This window comes from Scleropages formosus, chromosome 2 (assembly GCF_900964775.1).
Source record: "Scleropages formosus chromosome 2, fSclFor1.1, whole genome shotgun sequence".
NCBI lineage: Eukaryota > Metazoa > Chordata > Actinopteri > Osteoglossiformes > Osteoglossidae > Scleropages > Scleropages formosus.
In genome coordinates this window covers 13,612,806-13,630,005 of record NC_041807.1, presented here as the reverse complement: position 1 = coordinate 13,630,005, position 17,200 = coordinate 13,612,806, and the positions used below count along the sequence as shown (strand labels likewise).

The window sequence follows — 17,200 nt, the reverse complement described above, 5'->3', positions numbered from 1 at the left end:
GTGCAGTGTACATTGTCTGAAACCGCTTGTCCCATATGAGGTCGCGGGGAGCCGGAGCAACATAGGGTATAAGGCTGGAGGGGGAGGGGACACACCCAGGACGGGACGCCAGTACGTCACAAGGCACCCCAAGCGGGACTCGAACCCCAGACCCACCGGAGAGCAGGACCTGGTCCAACCCACTACGCCACAGCGCCCCCCTTAGGTGCAGTGTAGCGTTTGTTAAAAAAAAAAAGAAAGAAAGAAAAAAAAAAGAAAGTGTTTGGCTCTAGATGATTCATTCATGTTTCCTCTAGCTTAATGGTTTACTTATGACAGCAGTGATTGTGTGTGGGGGGGGAGGGGGAATTTAGCAGTTAATATGCTGAATTTAGCCTGATAGGTTTTTGTCAATCTGGCTTTTTGGCTTGAAACACCAGATGTGTCTCTGCCCCAACATATATGCCATTGTGGAAGTAAAACGACCATTTAATGGCCAAAAATGCTACTGTACACAATAAAAAGCCTGCTGTATGAAAAAGGGTAAATATTTATTAAGAAATATTTTTAACAGCAGTAGCCTTTTCATTGCATGGGAAGCTGTTATCTAAAGGATGACTGTACTTAAATGTAAGTACATGCATATTTATTAATTTAGCAGACACTTTTTTCCAAAGCAATACACATCTGAGTAAACAAAAGTGTGTTTCACCAGCAGATGCAGACACACAGTTCTCAAAGTACAGTCAATTAGTCTAAAACCAGTGCAGTCAGTACAATTTTTGAGTGAAGTTTTGTAGATCCGGGAAAGGGTTGTATTTTTTCCCACAAGAAACAATGGAAATTGTTTAATATGTGGACAGTGACTTTATAGAAGGATTTTGAGAAACAAATTGCCTTTGAATAAAGTTAGGAGCGTGTATTCATGTAACGGCAGAGCTCATTTAGCTCCCTGATTTTCTACGCACTGGTTATTGATCAAGGGGAGTGCGTTGGCGCAGTGGGTCGGACCAGGTCCTGCTCTCTAGTGGGTCTGGGGTTTGAGTCCCGCTTGGGGTGCCTTGCGACGGACTGGCGTCCCGTCCTGGGTGCGTCCCCTCCCCCTCCGGCTTTACGCCCTGTGTTGCTGGGTAGGCTCCGGTTCCCTGCGACCCCGTATGGGACAAGCGGTCCCGAAAGTGTGTGTGTGTGTGTGTGTGTGTGTGTGTGTGTGGTTATTGATCACATTTACAAATTCCCTCATCCCTGTCTAATGTATGAACAACGTCCCTGCGTGATGTTGTCACTCTGCTTCGGCTGTCATACTCAGTTCTAGAAGAGATGGGGTTTTCTGGTGTAACTCTTGTGGTTTGCTTGTTCTCTTTGATCAGGCGTTTGTTAAATGCAAGCTCTTGTGTGTCTGACCTCATGTTCCTCTGATCTTTAGTGTACCCTCCTGAGACAGTGGAAGATGAGTCAGTGCTGAATCCTCTTGGAATAGCAGGTAAGAACCATTTCTTAGGCCTACAAGTCTTACGGCAGTTGCCCAAACCACATTGTGAGCCAGGTTGGTTGTGTGATTTTACTTAATTTATTCATTATGTTAGCTTATATAAAATCCCAAACTCTATAATGAATAAAACATTTGCTGTAAATATTAATTTTATGAACCGCTTGTGCAAGACTTTCAGAATTTTTACGAATTACGAGCTGCGTTAGAAGTAAGACTAATAAAAAATGGGACAAAACATAAATACCTTTTCTCCACAAACTCCTGTTAGATGCCTGTTGTTGACTGGTTCATCCCCCCCACGTCCACAGGTTGAACCAGTCAACTTTCTTTCGCTCAAGTTTCATCTCTATGAGCTCAGCACAGCTCTTACTGACAGTAGAAGAATGACCGAACGTTATGAACAAACTGTAAACAGCGGAAGTGTACTGAATTGTGATAGTGTAAAAAGTTGTAAGAAGGATGAACGTGTGACTGCCAAGAGTCATGCCCTGACCTGGTGTCTTCTACCCCCCCAGTGGCAGGGTGTGGAACGGTTCTCCTGCTGGCGCTACTGCTTATCATCGTCCTGAGAAGTTGTCCAAGGTAACTATACCTTTTCTGCACCACAGTTCTGTTGTCTCATTTTGCCTCAAATCACTTTTGCATATTGGGCTGAACTTAACTGAACTAAAATAGCTACCAGTTGTGGTTGTGGTGTTTCCATTTCCTCTGTGGTTTTCCTCACAGGAGGAGCCTTTCCAGTCCACCAAGCTGCTTGATACTTGAGTGGCCCAGCTGCTGGGCTCCGGATGCGCACACATCATAGACTGTTCACCAGGCCTTCCATCCGATTGTGAGGAGGAGAGAAATCAATACCTGATGATTATGATTAATCTGAACATGCAGTGAGAATCCAATCAGTTATGCTGAAGTTGCATGTGTCCTGGAAGATAGATGTGGGTGATTATAATTGTAATTATTATTCTTGATACACACACAAGCAATTTCCACCATTTGAGCATATTAAAAATCAGAGTAATTCACTGGGGTAACTCAGTGTAACTTCCTCAGGGATACAACTGCAGCAGCAGGGTGGAGCTCAGGTTATGCGTCCACGTCCCTAACTGCTACACTCCCAGCTTCCCGAACAGTACCAGGCTTTTTGTAAAGATGTTTATTTTTCTCTGCACAGTTTTGTCTTATTAGAACAAAAAACAATCACTCACACTTTCAGCTGGTATCGGTGGGGTGTGTGTTGAGCTCCTGAGCAGCAGACCTGCAGAAACTCAGTATCCCAGCATGCAATGTGTGAACCCTACTACTGTGGGTAATGCTCAAGGTGGATGTGAGAAGTTCCTTAACCACCTTGCCACTCAGAAGCTCAATTTCCACAGTACTGTGTTCAAATAATTAGCTTTATTCTTAATGTCTTCTGTTGATAGTTCTACATACTGTATGTTTTAAGGATATATGGTTTGTGCAATAAAACATCCATGATGTCTGAAAAGCAGGCAATGTGTTTGTTACAGTAGCCCCATTGCACAAACAATGCTGACTTACACATGAACTTTACTTTGATTGTACAATGTATGTACATTTTCAGTGCTGTTATTGTTTCAGCTTTGCTGCATGTGGTGTTATGTCACCAGGCGGTGTAATAACGTGGAAAAAATAGGTTCAGCTGTTTTTTTTTTTTTTTAACCCACGTTATACTGGCACTGCTCTCATGTAGTCTGACACAAATCAGCCCACATAAATCCACACACTGTTCAACTTTTTTTTTTTTTTTTTTTTAAAAAATATGCATATTTTTGTAGAAGTGGGCACGGTGGGGCAAGGAGGCTGCAGGTCCAAGTTTCAAGGTGAGTGTAGTGATGCTTCAGAGAGCTCTCAGGGCTGACTGCAGTAAAGCTGAAATGGGATTTTCTGGTCATTTCAGATATGACAGCAACGGATTTCTCCCCAGAGCTATTTTTTTCCTACCTAACCACAAAAATGCCACTACTGAAGACAGGCTGTTGCAGCTGTGTCACCTTTTCTTGTTCCTCATTTGAGCTTCCGAACCGGCAGAGCTGAACAACCACAAAGTAACTGTGTTATACATTCTGTTTCGTGAAAATCTGTCCTGGGTTCCGCTGGTTGTCCTACAGCTCCTTCCGCAAGCTACTCAGCTTGGCTATGGTGTCGCGCAGTTCTCCCACGTCCTGCTCCCTGTGGCCCATGTCCTGGGCCAGCTGGCCAATGCGTGATGTCAGGTCAGACAGGAGGGGCTCCAGCATGGCCAGGTCCCTTTTCACCGTGGACACCTTGGGCTTCAGGTCACTCGCAATTGTAACCGTCTTGACGAGTCGAGCGCGGCCAGTCTCCAGCGCCAGGATACGCCCGGCCAGCTCTGAGTCAGCTCCTGCCAACTGCGCAGCTCCACGCTGCAGGCGCTCCACAGCTTGGCTGTTTTTCTCCGAGGAGGCACGGAGTGCCACCACGCGGTCAATGCTCCCTGCCAGCAGGTCCCCGATGCGCTTGGCCATGGAGAGCTCTGTTCGGGCCAGGTTCTCCTCCAGCGCTCCCACCCGCTCCAGCAACATCTCCACGTCCGACGCCAAGCCTGACATGCGCCTCACATCGGTCCGTGCCGCACTCACCTGGGCGCCGGCATCCTTGGCCACAGCGGCAGTGCGCTCTTCGATGTGTCCAACGGCCTGGGAGAGATCCGCCATGGTGGCCTGCAGCCGCTCACGCTTCTCGGTTGCACCAGCAGCCCAGCCTTTCAGGTCTGCGATGTCCCCCTGAAGCTGCTCCCACTGGGAGAGCACGGCCTGCTCCTGCAACTGCACCAGCAGGGCCTGGATACCGTCAAACTGCAAAGAACCGACAGACACGTTCATTTTTAGCACCTTGCACACAGAAATGTCAGTCCTCGCGCACCGCACTGACCTGACACACATGGGGTCCCCTGTCGCATGTGAAAATCATTATGCTTGGAGACAATAAGGACTCAAACTGCTGCTAGCGTAAAGGTTATATCTTCTGCCTTTGGACCTAAAGGTTGCAGGTTTGAACCGCCCCTAAAGCTGTAGTACCCTTGACCGAAGTACTTACCCTAAAATTGTTCCACTAAAATTACCCAGCCATATAAATGGTTAAATAAGTGCAGGTACCTTAACACTGTAAGTCGCTTTAGAGAAAAGAAAATCTGTTTGCATATGAAAACCTGCCGAGTCAGAGTTGAGTCACTCGCTCATGCAGAAAAATACCAACTTATTTATTGAACTTTCACATGAGTAGGAAAGGGAAGCAGCTATAAGGTAAAGTCAGCCGCCCTTTACCAAAATAAGAGCAGAGTTGACACACTGAGGCCACTTATCTGCTTTTGAACACCGAAAATCCCCTGGAAAACCCATCTCTCAGGAAGTCTATTACAGATGCTGTGGGACTCCAGTGAACGATCCAGCCAAACTGACCATCTTTACAGCTTTACAGTAACAGTCAGTCACAAAATAAAAGAAGCGTAAAGAAATTAAACAAGTATTTAATATAACAGAATGAAAAAGAAATACGGAATGGTGCTGATTCACAGCCAGCGCGGGCCAGCGCAGTCATCATGAGACACAGAAAACAGAACAGAACTTAAAAAAATAAATGCCGACAACAAACGTTTTGGCAGAATATACAAGAGTCTGAAAGACAATACGGTTTCTACTGTAATGTGAGAATGGGGACTGCTGTGAAACGCCACTGATCACACTGTTTCTCCTACAAATGACAGGAGCTCATTTAGCACCATCTCCAGACCGTGGGTCACTGCAGAAAGGACATCACACATGCCCTTATGTCCCTTTCTGATGGTTTTCTCATGCCCCACGTGTGGTTTCCTCTGGTGCCTCCTGCTGGCTCAGCGGCCCATGTTCGGTTCCATCTTCCATGCTGTCCCCCTGCAGCCCTGTCCCAGTCTCCTTGAAAACACTGAGGTCACTCTTTATCTCGATGGCACTGCCGCCCTTCTGTAGGGTGTCCAGTGTCTGGCGGAGCTCCAGGATCTCCGAGACAATCTTGAGCATGCTGCCCTCCACATCCAGCACCTGCAAGGTGAGCTCTTCCACCCTGCGCTGGGTGGCTCCCAGCTTGGCCGACAGGAGCAGGATCGTGTGGACACACTCCTTGACGGCAGGCAGCTGTTCCTCACGGCGCTGCGCTCGGGACAGGTGCTCCTCCAGCTTGTAGCGGAGCTCGGCATCACGGCGCACCAGGCCTCGCTGCTGCTCCTCCAGCTTCCGGAGCTGTTCCGTATTCCAGTCCAGCAGGTCACGCACCCGCAGGATGTCGTCCTCTTCGGTGCGCTCCAGTGCCCGGGCATTTCTCCTTGTGCCTTCCTCCACTTCCTCCAGCCTCTCCTCCAGGCTCCGCAGTCTGGCCTCAGCCTGGTTGACCCGCTGGGCCGCCAGTCCGTGCGCAGCCCTTGCCTCCGCCCTCAGGGTACCCATGTCCTCAGCTACATGCTCTAGCCCTCCCTGCCATGCCTCTGTCACATTCATGAAGCGCTCACTCAGGGCCTGGATGTCACGTGAGGCCGAGCTCTCGCGATCCTGCTCCTCCACGATGGCCGCACGCAGGCTGGAGATCTCCTGCTCCAGCTGGGCCCCCAGGGACCTGGAGGAGAACGCCCCCTGCACGTCATCTTCTGAAGAGTCCAGCTGCACCCACAACATAAAACTACATTTTTGGGTCTGCCTCCATAATCCCCAGAAAATTACTTTAAACCGGATGTAAAAAACGCATAGGCATTATATGAAAAGCCACAAATATTAATAAATCTATAGGACAGGACAAAAACAGAGATCACATCAGTGGACCACAGCTGCTCCACAAACTGATTAAGTTTACATTTACATTTATTCACTTAGCAGACACTTTTCTCCAAAGTAACTTTGAATCCTTCATTCACATATTGGGTACTTTATATTTTTATATTTTATATATATTTTTTTTATCCTTCATTCACTTATTCTATCTTCTCATCTGTCTTGTCACTGTCATTCTGTCTGTGCTGTGGAAGTTTCTGTCACCAAGACAAATTCCTTGTATGTGTGAACATACCTGGCAATAAAGCTCGTTCTGATTCTGAATGAACTCTATGTAGTGTTATGAACCCACACACCTTCGCCAAGGTGACTTACACTGCTAGATAAAATACTGACACTGGGTCACTCATCCATACATTAGTGGAACACACTCTCTCTGTCACTCACACACTTTGGCGAACCTGAACAGCATGTCCTTGGACTGTAGGAGGAAATCGAAGCACCCGGAGGAAACCCACGCAGACACGGTGGGAACGTACAAACCCCACACAGACTGAGTGGGGATCGAACCCACGTCCGCTCGCACCACCCAGGCGTTGTGAGACAGCAGCGCTACTCGCTGTGCCACCGTGCCGCCCACCCTCGTTCAGAAAGTTTAGATATCCTTGTTCCACCACACACCCAATGGGCTTCGCCGAGTCCCGTGCGGTCTGTCTCGCATCCCGCCTGCAGCGCGCGCGCGCACGCACGCACCTTGTCGGAGAGGTGAGTCACTCGCTCGCGCAGCTCCAGCAGCTCCGCCGCGCGCCCGCATTTCTGCTCCAGCTCCGCGAGCCTCCCGTTCTGGTGGAGCGCGAACCTGGCAAAAGGAGGGAGCGCTCCGTCAAACAACTCAACGGACTACAACGACACGACTCTTAATTCATATGTACTTCGTTCGTAGCAACAACCTCGTCTTCATTAAATTCTGGGAAGTTAACCACTTCATTAACTAACTTCTCCTAAACCGAGAGCGCCAGCCACGCAGGGGCCGGTGTGCATTCTGAGGGAGACGACGTCTCTCACCAGGCCAGTCCCAGACACACCGCGACCCACAGAGCCGCGCTCACTCTTGGTCCCGCTCGGCCCGCCGAGCTCCACTGGCTCGAGGCCGCGCCGTCCATCTCGGCCGCTTTCCTCCCCCCGCTCGTATCGCCGCTCGGCCCCGGCGGAGGCTCTCTCTCTTCCTCGAGCTGTTTTCCTTGTTTGGTTTCATTAGCGCCTCTCTTCCTCTGTTTAATTTCACTTGCCGGCATTTTATAGTCGAGCTTCGGGGGCTCGGCGCTCCTCCGGCTGCACAGTGGGGCAGAGCCGCGCTAAGGGCATCCAAGTCAACAGGCTGAGCTTCCCCTACGGTCCTGTCGGAGCCGCTAGCAGAGGAACGTGTCTGAGGGGCGGCGCGCAGGAAAGCGGTCGATCCCCTTCCCAAGTTCTGGAACGTTTCCGCGCGCAACGGACACGTCATCAGCGCCGAGCTCGCGCTGCTCCTGCCGTGTTCTTCCGCGGCGTGCTTCGTGCTGAGGCGAGTCCGGCCCAGCTGACGAGGTGGACCGATAGAAAAAAGGCCAACGGACTCTCGGCAGAACCGGCGCTCTGTCCGAAAATACTGAGAGCCCTGTCCGTCGTAGCGCCTGTACAACAAACACTCCCCCCTCCCCCACTCACACTTTATTAACGGAGAATAGCCTAACATCCCATAACTGTGTCCTACACCTCTCCTAAATGATGTACTAACCCTCTGCTGCTCATGTTATCCTCAACTCAAGCCCCTCGAATTCTATTAAAAAAGTACAGACAGCTGTTTACAGAGGAGAAAGTTTATTCAGCATTTCCACAGTGATGGCAAAAGTTGAAGCACTTTGTGCAGCTCCTGCTTCCAGTCACTGAGCACAAACTCAGTCTTTTAAAACAGGATCTGAGAAACAAACTCAAAAGTAAACCAACTTAGACAAACAGGCCTTGCAGCAGTGAGTCCTGCTTGTTTTCACCTGTGAGAATTAAGGCAGGTTTTGCTGTGTTGGGGCTGTGCTGAAGAGACACACACTCATATGTACAGTACTTGTTTGGTGAGCCACATGCTCCCTGCAGCAGTTCAGGATTCACTGCAACCAGTTTCATTCCTTCATCGTAAGACTGCCCTCTAGTAGAGTCTTCATTTTCCAACTCACTCAAGCCAATGCGTAACTGCACGCACATGTATATACCGTACATACACAAAATGCTTACAAAAACAGCACAGGACTAAGCTACTATATAAACTTGAGAATAAAGACAAAGAAGCAAAACAAGTCATACATATAAAAGTGCCAAGCTGCAGTTGGTTAGACTATGTAAGGCTTTGGTATGTGTGTGTATAGAACGAAGCTCAGCAATGACAGTTTGCAACCATTGCACTCTGGGGTCCTGAACAGGACACGGATTAGAATGACACAGAGTGAAAAGTAAGGTACATCTCACAGGACTAATGACACACATATTCCTAACATACAGATTATAAGAAATTCAGTGTGCAGTTAATCTCTCCTATAGGGGCATGAGCAATTAAATATCCAGAAAACGATTGTCTTAAAGATCACAACATTGCTGTTCTGTGATCTGCTCACAATTAAGTTTGCAGAGAATGTTGCCTAATGATCAAGCAACATTATCCAAAAACAAAGTGGTACAGCAAAGCAGCCCTTACACTACTAGGTCTTCACAATGATGGACAGAGTCAAAAAGTCATTTTTGTAGCACTTTCAGTACTGTAAATCAAGATTGGGGGTGGAACATGGGATTACAGCCCACACCATGGGGCTGCTGAAAGCCTGAGGCTCTGCATGTCAAAGTAACATTTTAAATATCTCCACATGGAACACAGCCATAACGACACAAAACAATTGTTTACAGAGGGGAAAAATGCAATCACTTCATCATTATTAAAGGCTTTTCTTTCAACAATTGGGTGGTGGCAGCAAGTCAGAATTATACATGCTACATACATGTAGTGCACCATGACCACAGTCCTTCAGTTCACAGCCACTGTACCTGGGACTGTTGGGCTGCTGTATTCAGTTATGCAGACCATTTACATTTTGGAAATCCCAGGTGAGAAGAAAAAGAGAGAGTGTGACTGTGTGTGTCATTCTGATTGAGAATGTCATTGTACGAATATGAAAGAGACAGATGAGTCAAAGTCCCAAGGCACACAGTAGATTTTGTGCTTTGTGAAAGACTGAAAGGTGCAGTATGCATGTTTTGAGTCCAGCAGTATACAGCCACTCATGTGCTGTAGCGGTCCTGAAAGAAGGAAAACGAGTGTCAGACATGAAGGTAGCTCAGAAGTATACACTCATCTTAACCATAGGAGGGTAAAGCCATGCTCTTGCAGGCGCTACTCGAGCTCCTACACACCTGGATGGAGGACATGACCCCACTGGCCATCACAGATAGTTTTCCGGCAACAGACTTGACTCCCATCTTGAGCTGAGAGATGTCTGGAGTGTTTGGGAGCACATTTGACAGACTGTAGGAAGCTAGGAAAGACCAGTGCCAATTAGACTGAGGGAAGGTAAAGTAAACCACTGGAAAGCGTTTGTATCAGCTACACAATCTCAGAGCACTTCCTTTTCATGAAATCCTATGGGGATCATCCCCAAAAAATAATCTTCCTTCAGGATAAGACTCACTTTCCTACCTTTATTCAACTTCCACCTCACGCTTCCGACCCCGACAGCTCCCCGATGCTGTTCCCAACCCCTCACCTGTCTGTTTTTTCTGCTCATCAAACAGGTCTGCGGAGCTGATGGCTGAGCTTCCAGAGAAGCGTTCAAGTCGGGTACGGGCCTCGTACTGTATCACGGGAGAAGACACCATTCCATACTACATTCTCTCATGGGACTGAGAATCACAGATCGAAACAGGTCTGTGGGTGTATGTATTAGTGTGTATTTGTGACTTGCCTCTGAATTATCCTGCTTCCCAAAATACATGTCCGAGGAGATAGCCTTGGCATCACCAAATTTCTTCTGAGCTGCATCAGAGGTGGACCCGGGCTCAAAATCGTGCTTACGTCTTGATGTAGACCTGTGCAGAAAGTGACAGACGCTGGTCGAGGTGTGTGTATGTATGTATGTAAATGCTTTCAAAAACATTTAATTAAATGCTTCTCAGCTTCAGCCCAAGGAAGCCATAGATGCCGTTTTTCCATCACATCTAAATTCCTAATTATGAGTGCAGGGTACAGAACCAAGAGCTCTACTACTGCAGTAAAGTAACTCTGGCTTCGGTGAACTTGATTAGCTGACAACCGAACTGCACTGATTAACTGTCTGTACCCCTCTGTCCTTTCATCCACTGAGAATGACTTAGAGCTGAGGAAGAAGTCAGGTTCTGGCTTCCTGCTGTCCTTCATCCAGGATGTTTCCCCACCCCCACCCCACTGGGAGAACTTGCTGGGTGTTTGTGTCGGCTCATCTGTATATATGGACAACCTATAAAGGATGAGAGGATTGCTTGAAATCAATAAACATGTACTTGATATCCTGAGTTTCTTAAACTGGAATCTATGAACCAGCACAGAAGATTAGTTTTAATCCAAAGAACACTCAACCTTTACATTTTAAAACATGTTAGAATATTTGAATATCTTAAAGAAGCAGGCCAAAAAAAAAATATATATATATATATATATATATATATATATATATATATATTTATTTATTTATTTATTTATTTATTTGTGTACACCAGCCACCAGCAGTTGCAGTTTAAAACAGTCCTCTTAATAGGTCCTGAACAAACAAACTCATGGCTCAGAAGTCCAGCTTTGTAACAGGGCCACCTGCTGGTATAAAGGAAACATCACTATCTAGCAGAGATGTTACCACAGCAGGCAGAACAAAGGTTTCACGTGGTGTCTCACGAAAGCACCTGAACTCTCACCTGGAGGAGAATGTGCCATCATCCTCACTACCCTCCTCTTCGGTGAATCGCTTGCCCTGAGTGGGCCGTGCCCCTGCAGGTGCCTCCTGCTGGATGGTCTGCATGTCGGACAGCACAGAATGGGATACGCCGCTGTGGTCAGAGAGAGGTGGGAAGGGCTTTTACTGTGGATGTACACGTTTGCATGAATGCAAGTAAACAAAACACAAACACAAACACACACACACCAGTAAAATAATCCTAATGCCACAATGACTGGCCACAGGGGGCCCTTGAAAACAAGAATGAGTTCACCTTCTATTGCCCAGTCCCATGCCAAGTCTCTCCGCCTGCTCCTTCTTCTTCCCCTCTAGATTCTTCATCTTACTCTCCTCTTTCTTCCTCTGGATCTCCAGGTCCTTGTAGGCCAGTCGCAGAGAATCCACCCTAGTGAGTCACAAAGCAAAGTCATGAAAGACAGCATCAGTTCTTCCTTCACATTTTCTCAAAATCTGTTGTCTACAAACACAGTAGACCGTGCAACACTTTGCACAGTGGAGGACTAAGGAAGAGACTGAGCAGAACACAGAGAGATGTGAGAATGAGTAAAGGATGGCTCACATGTTCTCCTCCAGCAGGCTGGTCTTCTTAGTGGCCATCTCTTTGTGCTCCCTCAGCTTATCCGCAGCCTGTGCCTGTTTCTCCAGCTCCGAGAAGCTCTGGCTGCTCACCTTTTGTGCCCCCAGTCCACTCTTTTTGGTTGCCATCTGAGAAACAGGGACTACTGGTGTGAAACCAGCAGGCACTCCCCACAGCCAAACCCACAGAGACTCACTGCAGACCAACCGTTTTCTTTGCAGCAGCAGGCTTCTTCTTTATCAGCGAGGACTGATCTGTCAGGGTGGATACAGACAATGTTACTGCCAGGCTGTGATTCCACAACAGACATCAGGAGCAGTGCACTTCAGCACCCAATCACAATGCAAACACTATGGGTGTACCATCATGCTGTGTACCAACATCTGCAAGCATTTTTTTGGACTCTTATTTAAAACATTCAGGTTATTTTACTCCCCCCCCGGGGTTCACTTCCACCTTTGACCAAGAATATTTTGCCATGACAAAGAAAACAAACCATGCTGAGAACACATGTCACATGATACTCAAGTTACAGGATAGCAGTGAGGGAAGACCTTGTAATGTGTCTGTGGCCTACATGGAAAATCATTACAGAAAAGTTACTGTTTTACAGCATTTGAAGAGGCCCAGAGGACTTTTCTCGGTTATGTGGTCAAATCTGATGTGACCCGATTCTCAAACCAAGCCTGGCGTATTTACTGCTGCGACAAGTAAACATTACATTACAACAACACAGGGACTGGAAAAAACTATGTTGAGGGCAGCCCCTGGAGGTTTTGCGTTTGTGGTTCAGACTGAATTCTTCTCAGCTGTACTTGATTTAAAAGGCCAAAATCCAGTGGATCAGTACTCAGTAATGGGGTACATGTCCAGAGTGAAGGCATGGGTCTTTTTCAATAACACAAACATGGCTTCTGAACTAATAGAGAAGCAAGACAATGTAGCCAACCAGTGAGGCCCAACTAAGGTCTGTGCATGTGCCAGAATGGGGGATTATGGGATTAGGCTGACAGTTCTGCAGAAAAGCCACACTTGCAACTGATTCTGAATGGTCTTTTCAAAAGTTTATAAAACAAGACTTGAGAAGTCAAGAAAACAAGACGGACAGCTTACCTTTAGTAGCACTGACTCCAGCAGAAGGCAAGTCGGCTACAATGAGACACATCCGTTACACGCACATCAGTAGAAATAACGGTAATCTGCTTTATTCAACATAATGACAGTTCCATGGTGTGAAACTATCGCATGTACACAAAACAGCAGATAGAACATAGAGGAAGTTAACACCATAATGATTCTAACTCACTGGCAGTGACTTCATTAAAGCAGTATGAGAAACAGGTGAAAGTCAATACCTGAATATAGTAAAACATTAGTGATCTTGTACACAATGCTATGTAATCAAGTTACCCAGTGTAGCTTTGGGGGAAATGCTGAGAACATCTACACGGGGACCTTCCTCACCTACAGAAACACACGTAGACAGACACACACAAGGGTTTTCAGCTTTGATATAAGTGAAAAGCCCACATTTCCAGTTATTTCGCTGAACACCAAGTTGACAGTCAGTCCAGTACTGCCTACCATCTTCTATTTTGGGGGTCTGATCGTCTTCAGGGGGATCCAGGCTGAGGTGAGCCGACTGCTGCTCATTACGGTCCGCCTGACAGCAGAAATACAGCTGCTAACACTCACAGCCATATATGCACTGACACAGTGACACAGACAGAGGCAGAACATACTTGTGTGTGCAGGGCAAAGAAATCTTCCTGCTTGTTCAAAGGAGATGTTGGGGAGACGCAGGCCTGGCTTTCTAGCCACAGCTGGACAGGAAACAAGAACAAGAAAGCAAGGTTACTTAACTGCCATGCAGCAGGATTATCCAGAGTGGCTTATAACTATAAACACCTGGAATGTCACCCCGATTAAAATCTGAATATGTACATTAATTCAAAGACAGAACAGAAAGTATGACAGTGTATATAGATTTTAAGAAATAAATTCTGCATTATTAGAGTCAGTTCTACTGAATATGCAATATTCAGTATGTTCCTATAATAATGCATTATGCTAATTTGCACAATAAAAAGTTAGTGAGAAAATGGGGTTGGGGCAGAGCAGAAAGTACAACTCACCACCTACAAAATATTTATAGCAAATCCAAAATTGAATTAAAATACGCAAAACCTAAAAAAAAAAAAGCTTTTTCCTGCAATATAGCTGTAATTTTCAGAGCACTATTTCTGATGGAGTGCAATATTGATTCACTAAGATCTGTTGCACACACAATGCAATGTTTTACTTCAAATTTACTAGAATATAATCATTTCATTGATTTTTTTCTCTCCAGAGGAACTTACCAGGTTAAACTACTTGCAATGATTTTACTCATTTATACAGCAGTTTAATAACCAACTAACCAACGTCTACAAACTGCTTGTCCCAAGCAGGGTTGCGGCGAGGCGGAGCCATACCTGGCAACGCAGGGGGAGAGGCTGAAAGGGGAGGGGACACACCCAAGACAGGACACCAGTCCGCCGCAAGGCACCCCAAGCAGGGCTCAAACCCCAGACCCACCAAGCAGCAGCCACCAGCCAAACCCATCCAGTAGGATTATGTTCTCTAATTTTTGTCAAACTACTTTATAACTTCTTACTCCTGTTCTGGTGTAACAGCCGTTCTTTTACAATCCCACTTGGGCCACTCTTATCCCTTTTGCAAACCATGTGTAACTAATACTGCACATTAAAGAAACAGGAAATGTATTAAAAAAAAAAAAAGCTTAAATTGTCAAACAACCACTGATTAAGGGAAGCAAGCGACTGAGCACCCTATGCCTCTGAGATGCACATGTTTTTATGTGATTTTAGAAATGCCATTGTGTCAATCCCAAATCACGCTTGCAATTTACAGAATGTAGACTTTGGCATTCTTCTATTCATTTGGTTATATCCAAATAGTGCAATTATTACATACAATAAAGGAACTGATTTGTACAGTATTTATGTACCATATTGTTAATATTAATAACACCATCAACAGCAAGAGTGATGAGATACTGACAAATCTAAATGCGTACAGTGCCCACCTCTGTGCCGTGCTGCCTCGTGGCCTGAGTGGCCAGATTTTTTATCTTCTCCCGGTACAGCTGAGCAGCTCGACTGTTGTACTTGGCGTTGGCTGCACTGGCTGTGCAGCCATGCTGGCTGAAGAAAGCCGTCTGCAGCACAGAGAAAACATTTGGTCCATTTCGATTTGGTAAAACTTAGACACCACTATATGCCGAGTGCCACATTTCTGCTTCGATTCATACCGCGTTGGCGTTGCCGCCCACTTGCATGCAACGTAGCTGGTACCAGGACCAGTTGGAGTCCAGCTCTGTGGACCTACAGGACAAGAAGACAAAGTTTCATTCCAGCAATATTACAGACAGGTCAGTTCTACTGCAACTTTAAGTGATCAAGCATGACCGTTAAATCTCGTTGAGTTGTAGGGTAGCTGTGCTTCTCCCCGAGAGCTACCTGAAAAAGAGTGGTGTTCCCAGGTCCTACCTGATGAAGGAAAGGTGCACTCCCAGAGACCTGTGTGTGCCAGAGCAATCAATACACAGGAAGACTCCATATGTGATGCTGGCCCAGCTGGGATTCTTGGCATCACAGTCAAAACAGGCCTGGGGGAGGAGAAGCACACTTAGTTCAAGGTTTGAGGAAGCCCTTGAAAATACCACAACGCTGGTAATCGACTCGTTTTCGAACCCGGGCGGGCATCTGAAGGCAACATCGTCCAGCAGGGGTGTCCTAGCTTTCTTGCCCAAGGGAACAGTCATGACTGAACTGCTTTGAGGGCTGTATGTGTGAAAATCAGAGTGACAATTAATCTGATATGAATTAAAAAAAAAAAGTATTACATTGTATTATGTTTAGTTGCAATGTGTGCCGGGTTACATATCTATGACTTATCATTGATTCAACAGCATTTATTGGAGATATATATTAATAAATTTGACAAATGTTCTTGCAAGCTGCAACGTGGGACACCCTGTGAGTTACGTGAAAGCGCAAGATCCCGGTTCAAGTGTCTCAAAGTCATTCATTGCTCCCTCCCTGCCTGGCAGCAAGAGACGTGGAGGCCAGCGGTACAGAAAAACAGGGTGCAACACCTGAAGAAATATCACGAGGGATATTCGAGTGCAAAGTCGAGAACCGTGAGAACTCGGACTTCTCTCTCTGTCATTCACGCACGTGCGGTGCTGTGCGACGCGATGCACGCGGCAGCAAGGTCACTCGGAACCTGCAGCGCGAGACAGCCGCCGTCCGCCCCACACAGGAAGCGCCGTCCCGCGCCAGAGACCGCGGGGGGGAAAAAAAAAAAAAAAAAAAACGCGAGCTCGAGCGCAAAGAAACTGTGAAAGCGGGCAGAAAAATGTCACTCATGTTTAACAAGTTTCCTTAGTGTGAGATAGCTCACAAACTGTCAAACACATTAACTTAGTCGACTGCTGTCCACGCGCGGACTGCGCTGTCTAAGATATGCCGCTAAAAATATCATCATCATGTGACTCACTGCGACCCTTTTTACTTTAAAAACTGCTTAGCAGCGTAAAATCATTAGCAGTAATTAAATTACTGAACAATATTTGTTTGTGTTCCGGGCGCGATAAACAAATAAACAAAAGAAGCGTCCGCGATGAAACAGCTGTTCAGTGTACACGGTTTGTTTGTTACCGATTCGATTGTGACTGGTGTATACGTTTTAAATTAATACGCCATAATACGGGCTAATGTTTGACCTGCATCTGAGAACCGGCTGAAGTAGTGAGTCTTACAAAGTAAAATGGACATTTTTATCAACAAAATGTGACACAAGCAACCTCTTCAACTCAGTTTGTCAGCAGCAGGTTATGTCCTCCTGTGCTTCCAGCGCGGTAACGCTAGTCGTGTCATCAATCATCGCTTTTTAGACTAGTTTATTTTGTCCGCTGAAAAACTGAAGATTACTTTTTTCAGTTATTTTTTCCTTGTCCCGCAGGTCCCCCTACACCGGTTGTCCAAGCAGAGATAAGACTCCGCTGCGACGTGTCACTTAAAGCTCCACTTTCTTTGAGCTCATTTCCTCCTTCGCTTCGTTCATCCAGCTATGAAACCTCACCTTGTTCGTGGGCACTGAGCGCAGCCGCTTGAAAATGGCCGAAATCTCCTGCTTGCTCGGATCGGACATCTTTCACACAGGCTTCGGGACACCTCGATGAGCTTCGTCTTGACGCGCGCCGACCACCGCCACATCGACCGCGGTTGTCGACTCGGGACGGAGCGCTTCCGCACTCTGCGGACCACGTCCCATAAATCAACACTCCCTGCGCGCTGATTGGAGC

General features: G+C 46.7%; 2 protein-coding genes across 3 annotated transcripts; both read right to left on the bottom strand.

Moving 5' to 3' along the window:
* Nucleotides 1-3,134: 3,134 nt before the first annotated feature.
* Nucleotides 3,135-7,740, bottom strand: ikbip (IKBKB interacting protein). Of its 2 annotated transcripts, none has more exons than XM_029249938.1 (3): nucleotides 7,315-7,740; nucleotides 7,003-7,108; nucleotides 3,135-4,308 (listed from the first exon to the last, which is right to left on the bottom strand). In XM_029249938.1, the coding sequence occupies exons 1-3, from the start codon at nucleotides 7,542-7,544 to the stop codon at nucleotides 3,595-3,597; spliced, it is 1,050 nt and encodes a 349-aa protein (XP_029105771.1). In that variant the 5' UTR covers nucleotides 7,545-7,740; the 3' UTR covers nucleotides 3,135-3,594. The 2 variants fall into 2 exon arrangements, with proteins under 2 accessions (XP_029105771.1, XP_029105770.1); XM_029249937.1 differs by lacking the exon at nucleotides 3,135-4,308 and adding an exon at nucleotides 4,609-6,141.
* A 349-nt stretch (nucleotides 7,741-8,089) lies between these two features.
* On the bottom strand, nucleotides 8,090-17,155 carry arfgap3 (ADP-ribosylation factor GTPase activating protein 3). Its single transcript, XM_018747024.2, has 17 exons — nucleotides 16,978-17,155; nucleotides 15,381-15,499; nucleotides 15,143-15,215; nucleotides 14,918-15,049; nucleotides 13,572-13,652; nucleotides 13,414-13,492; nucleotides 13,240-13,293; nucleotides 12,943-12,978; nucleotides 12,037-12,083; nucleotides 11,812-11,957; nucleotides 11,506-11,637; nucleotides 11,212-11,343; nucleotides 10,605-10,760; nucleotides 10,230-10,353; nucleotides 10,032-10,119; nucleotides 9,682-9,803; nucleotides 8,090-9,567 (listed from the first exon to the last, which is right to left on the bottom strand). Exons 1-17 carry the CDS (start codon nucleotides 17,044-17,046, stop codon nucleotides 9,550-9,552), a joined length of 1,608 nt encoding a protein of 535 aa, XP_018602540.1. The 5' UTR covers nucleotides 17,047-17,155; the 3' UTR covers nucleotides 8,090-9,549.
* Nucleotides 17,156-17,200: the final 45 nt, after the last annotated feature.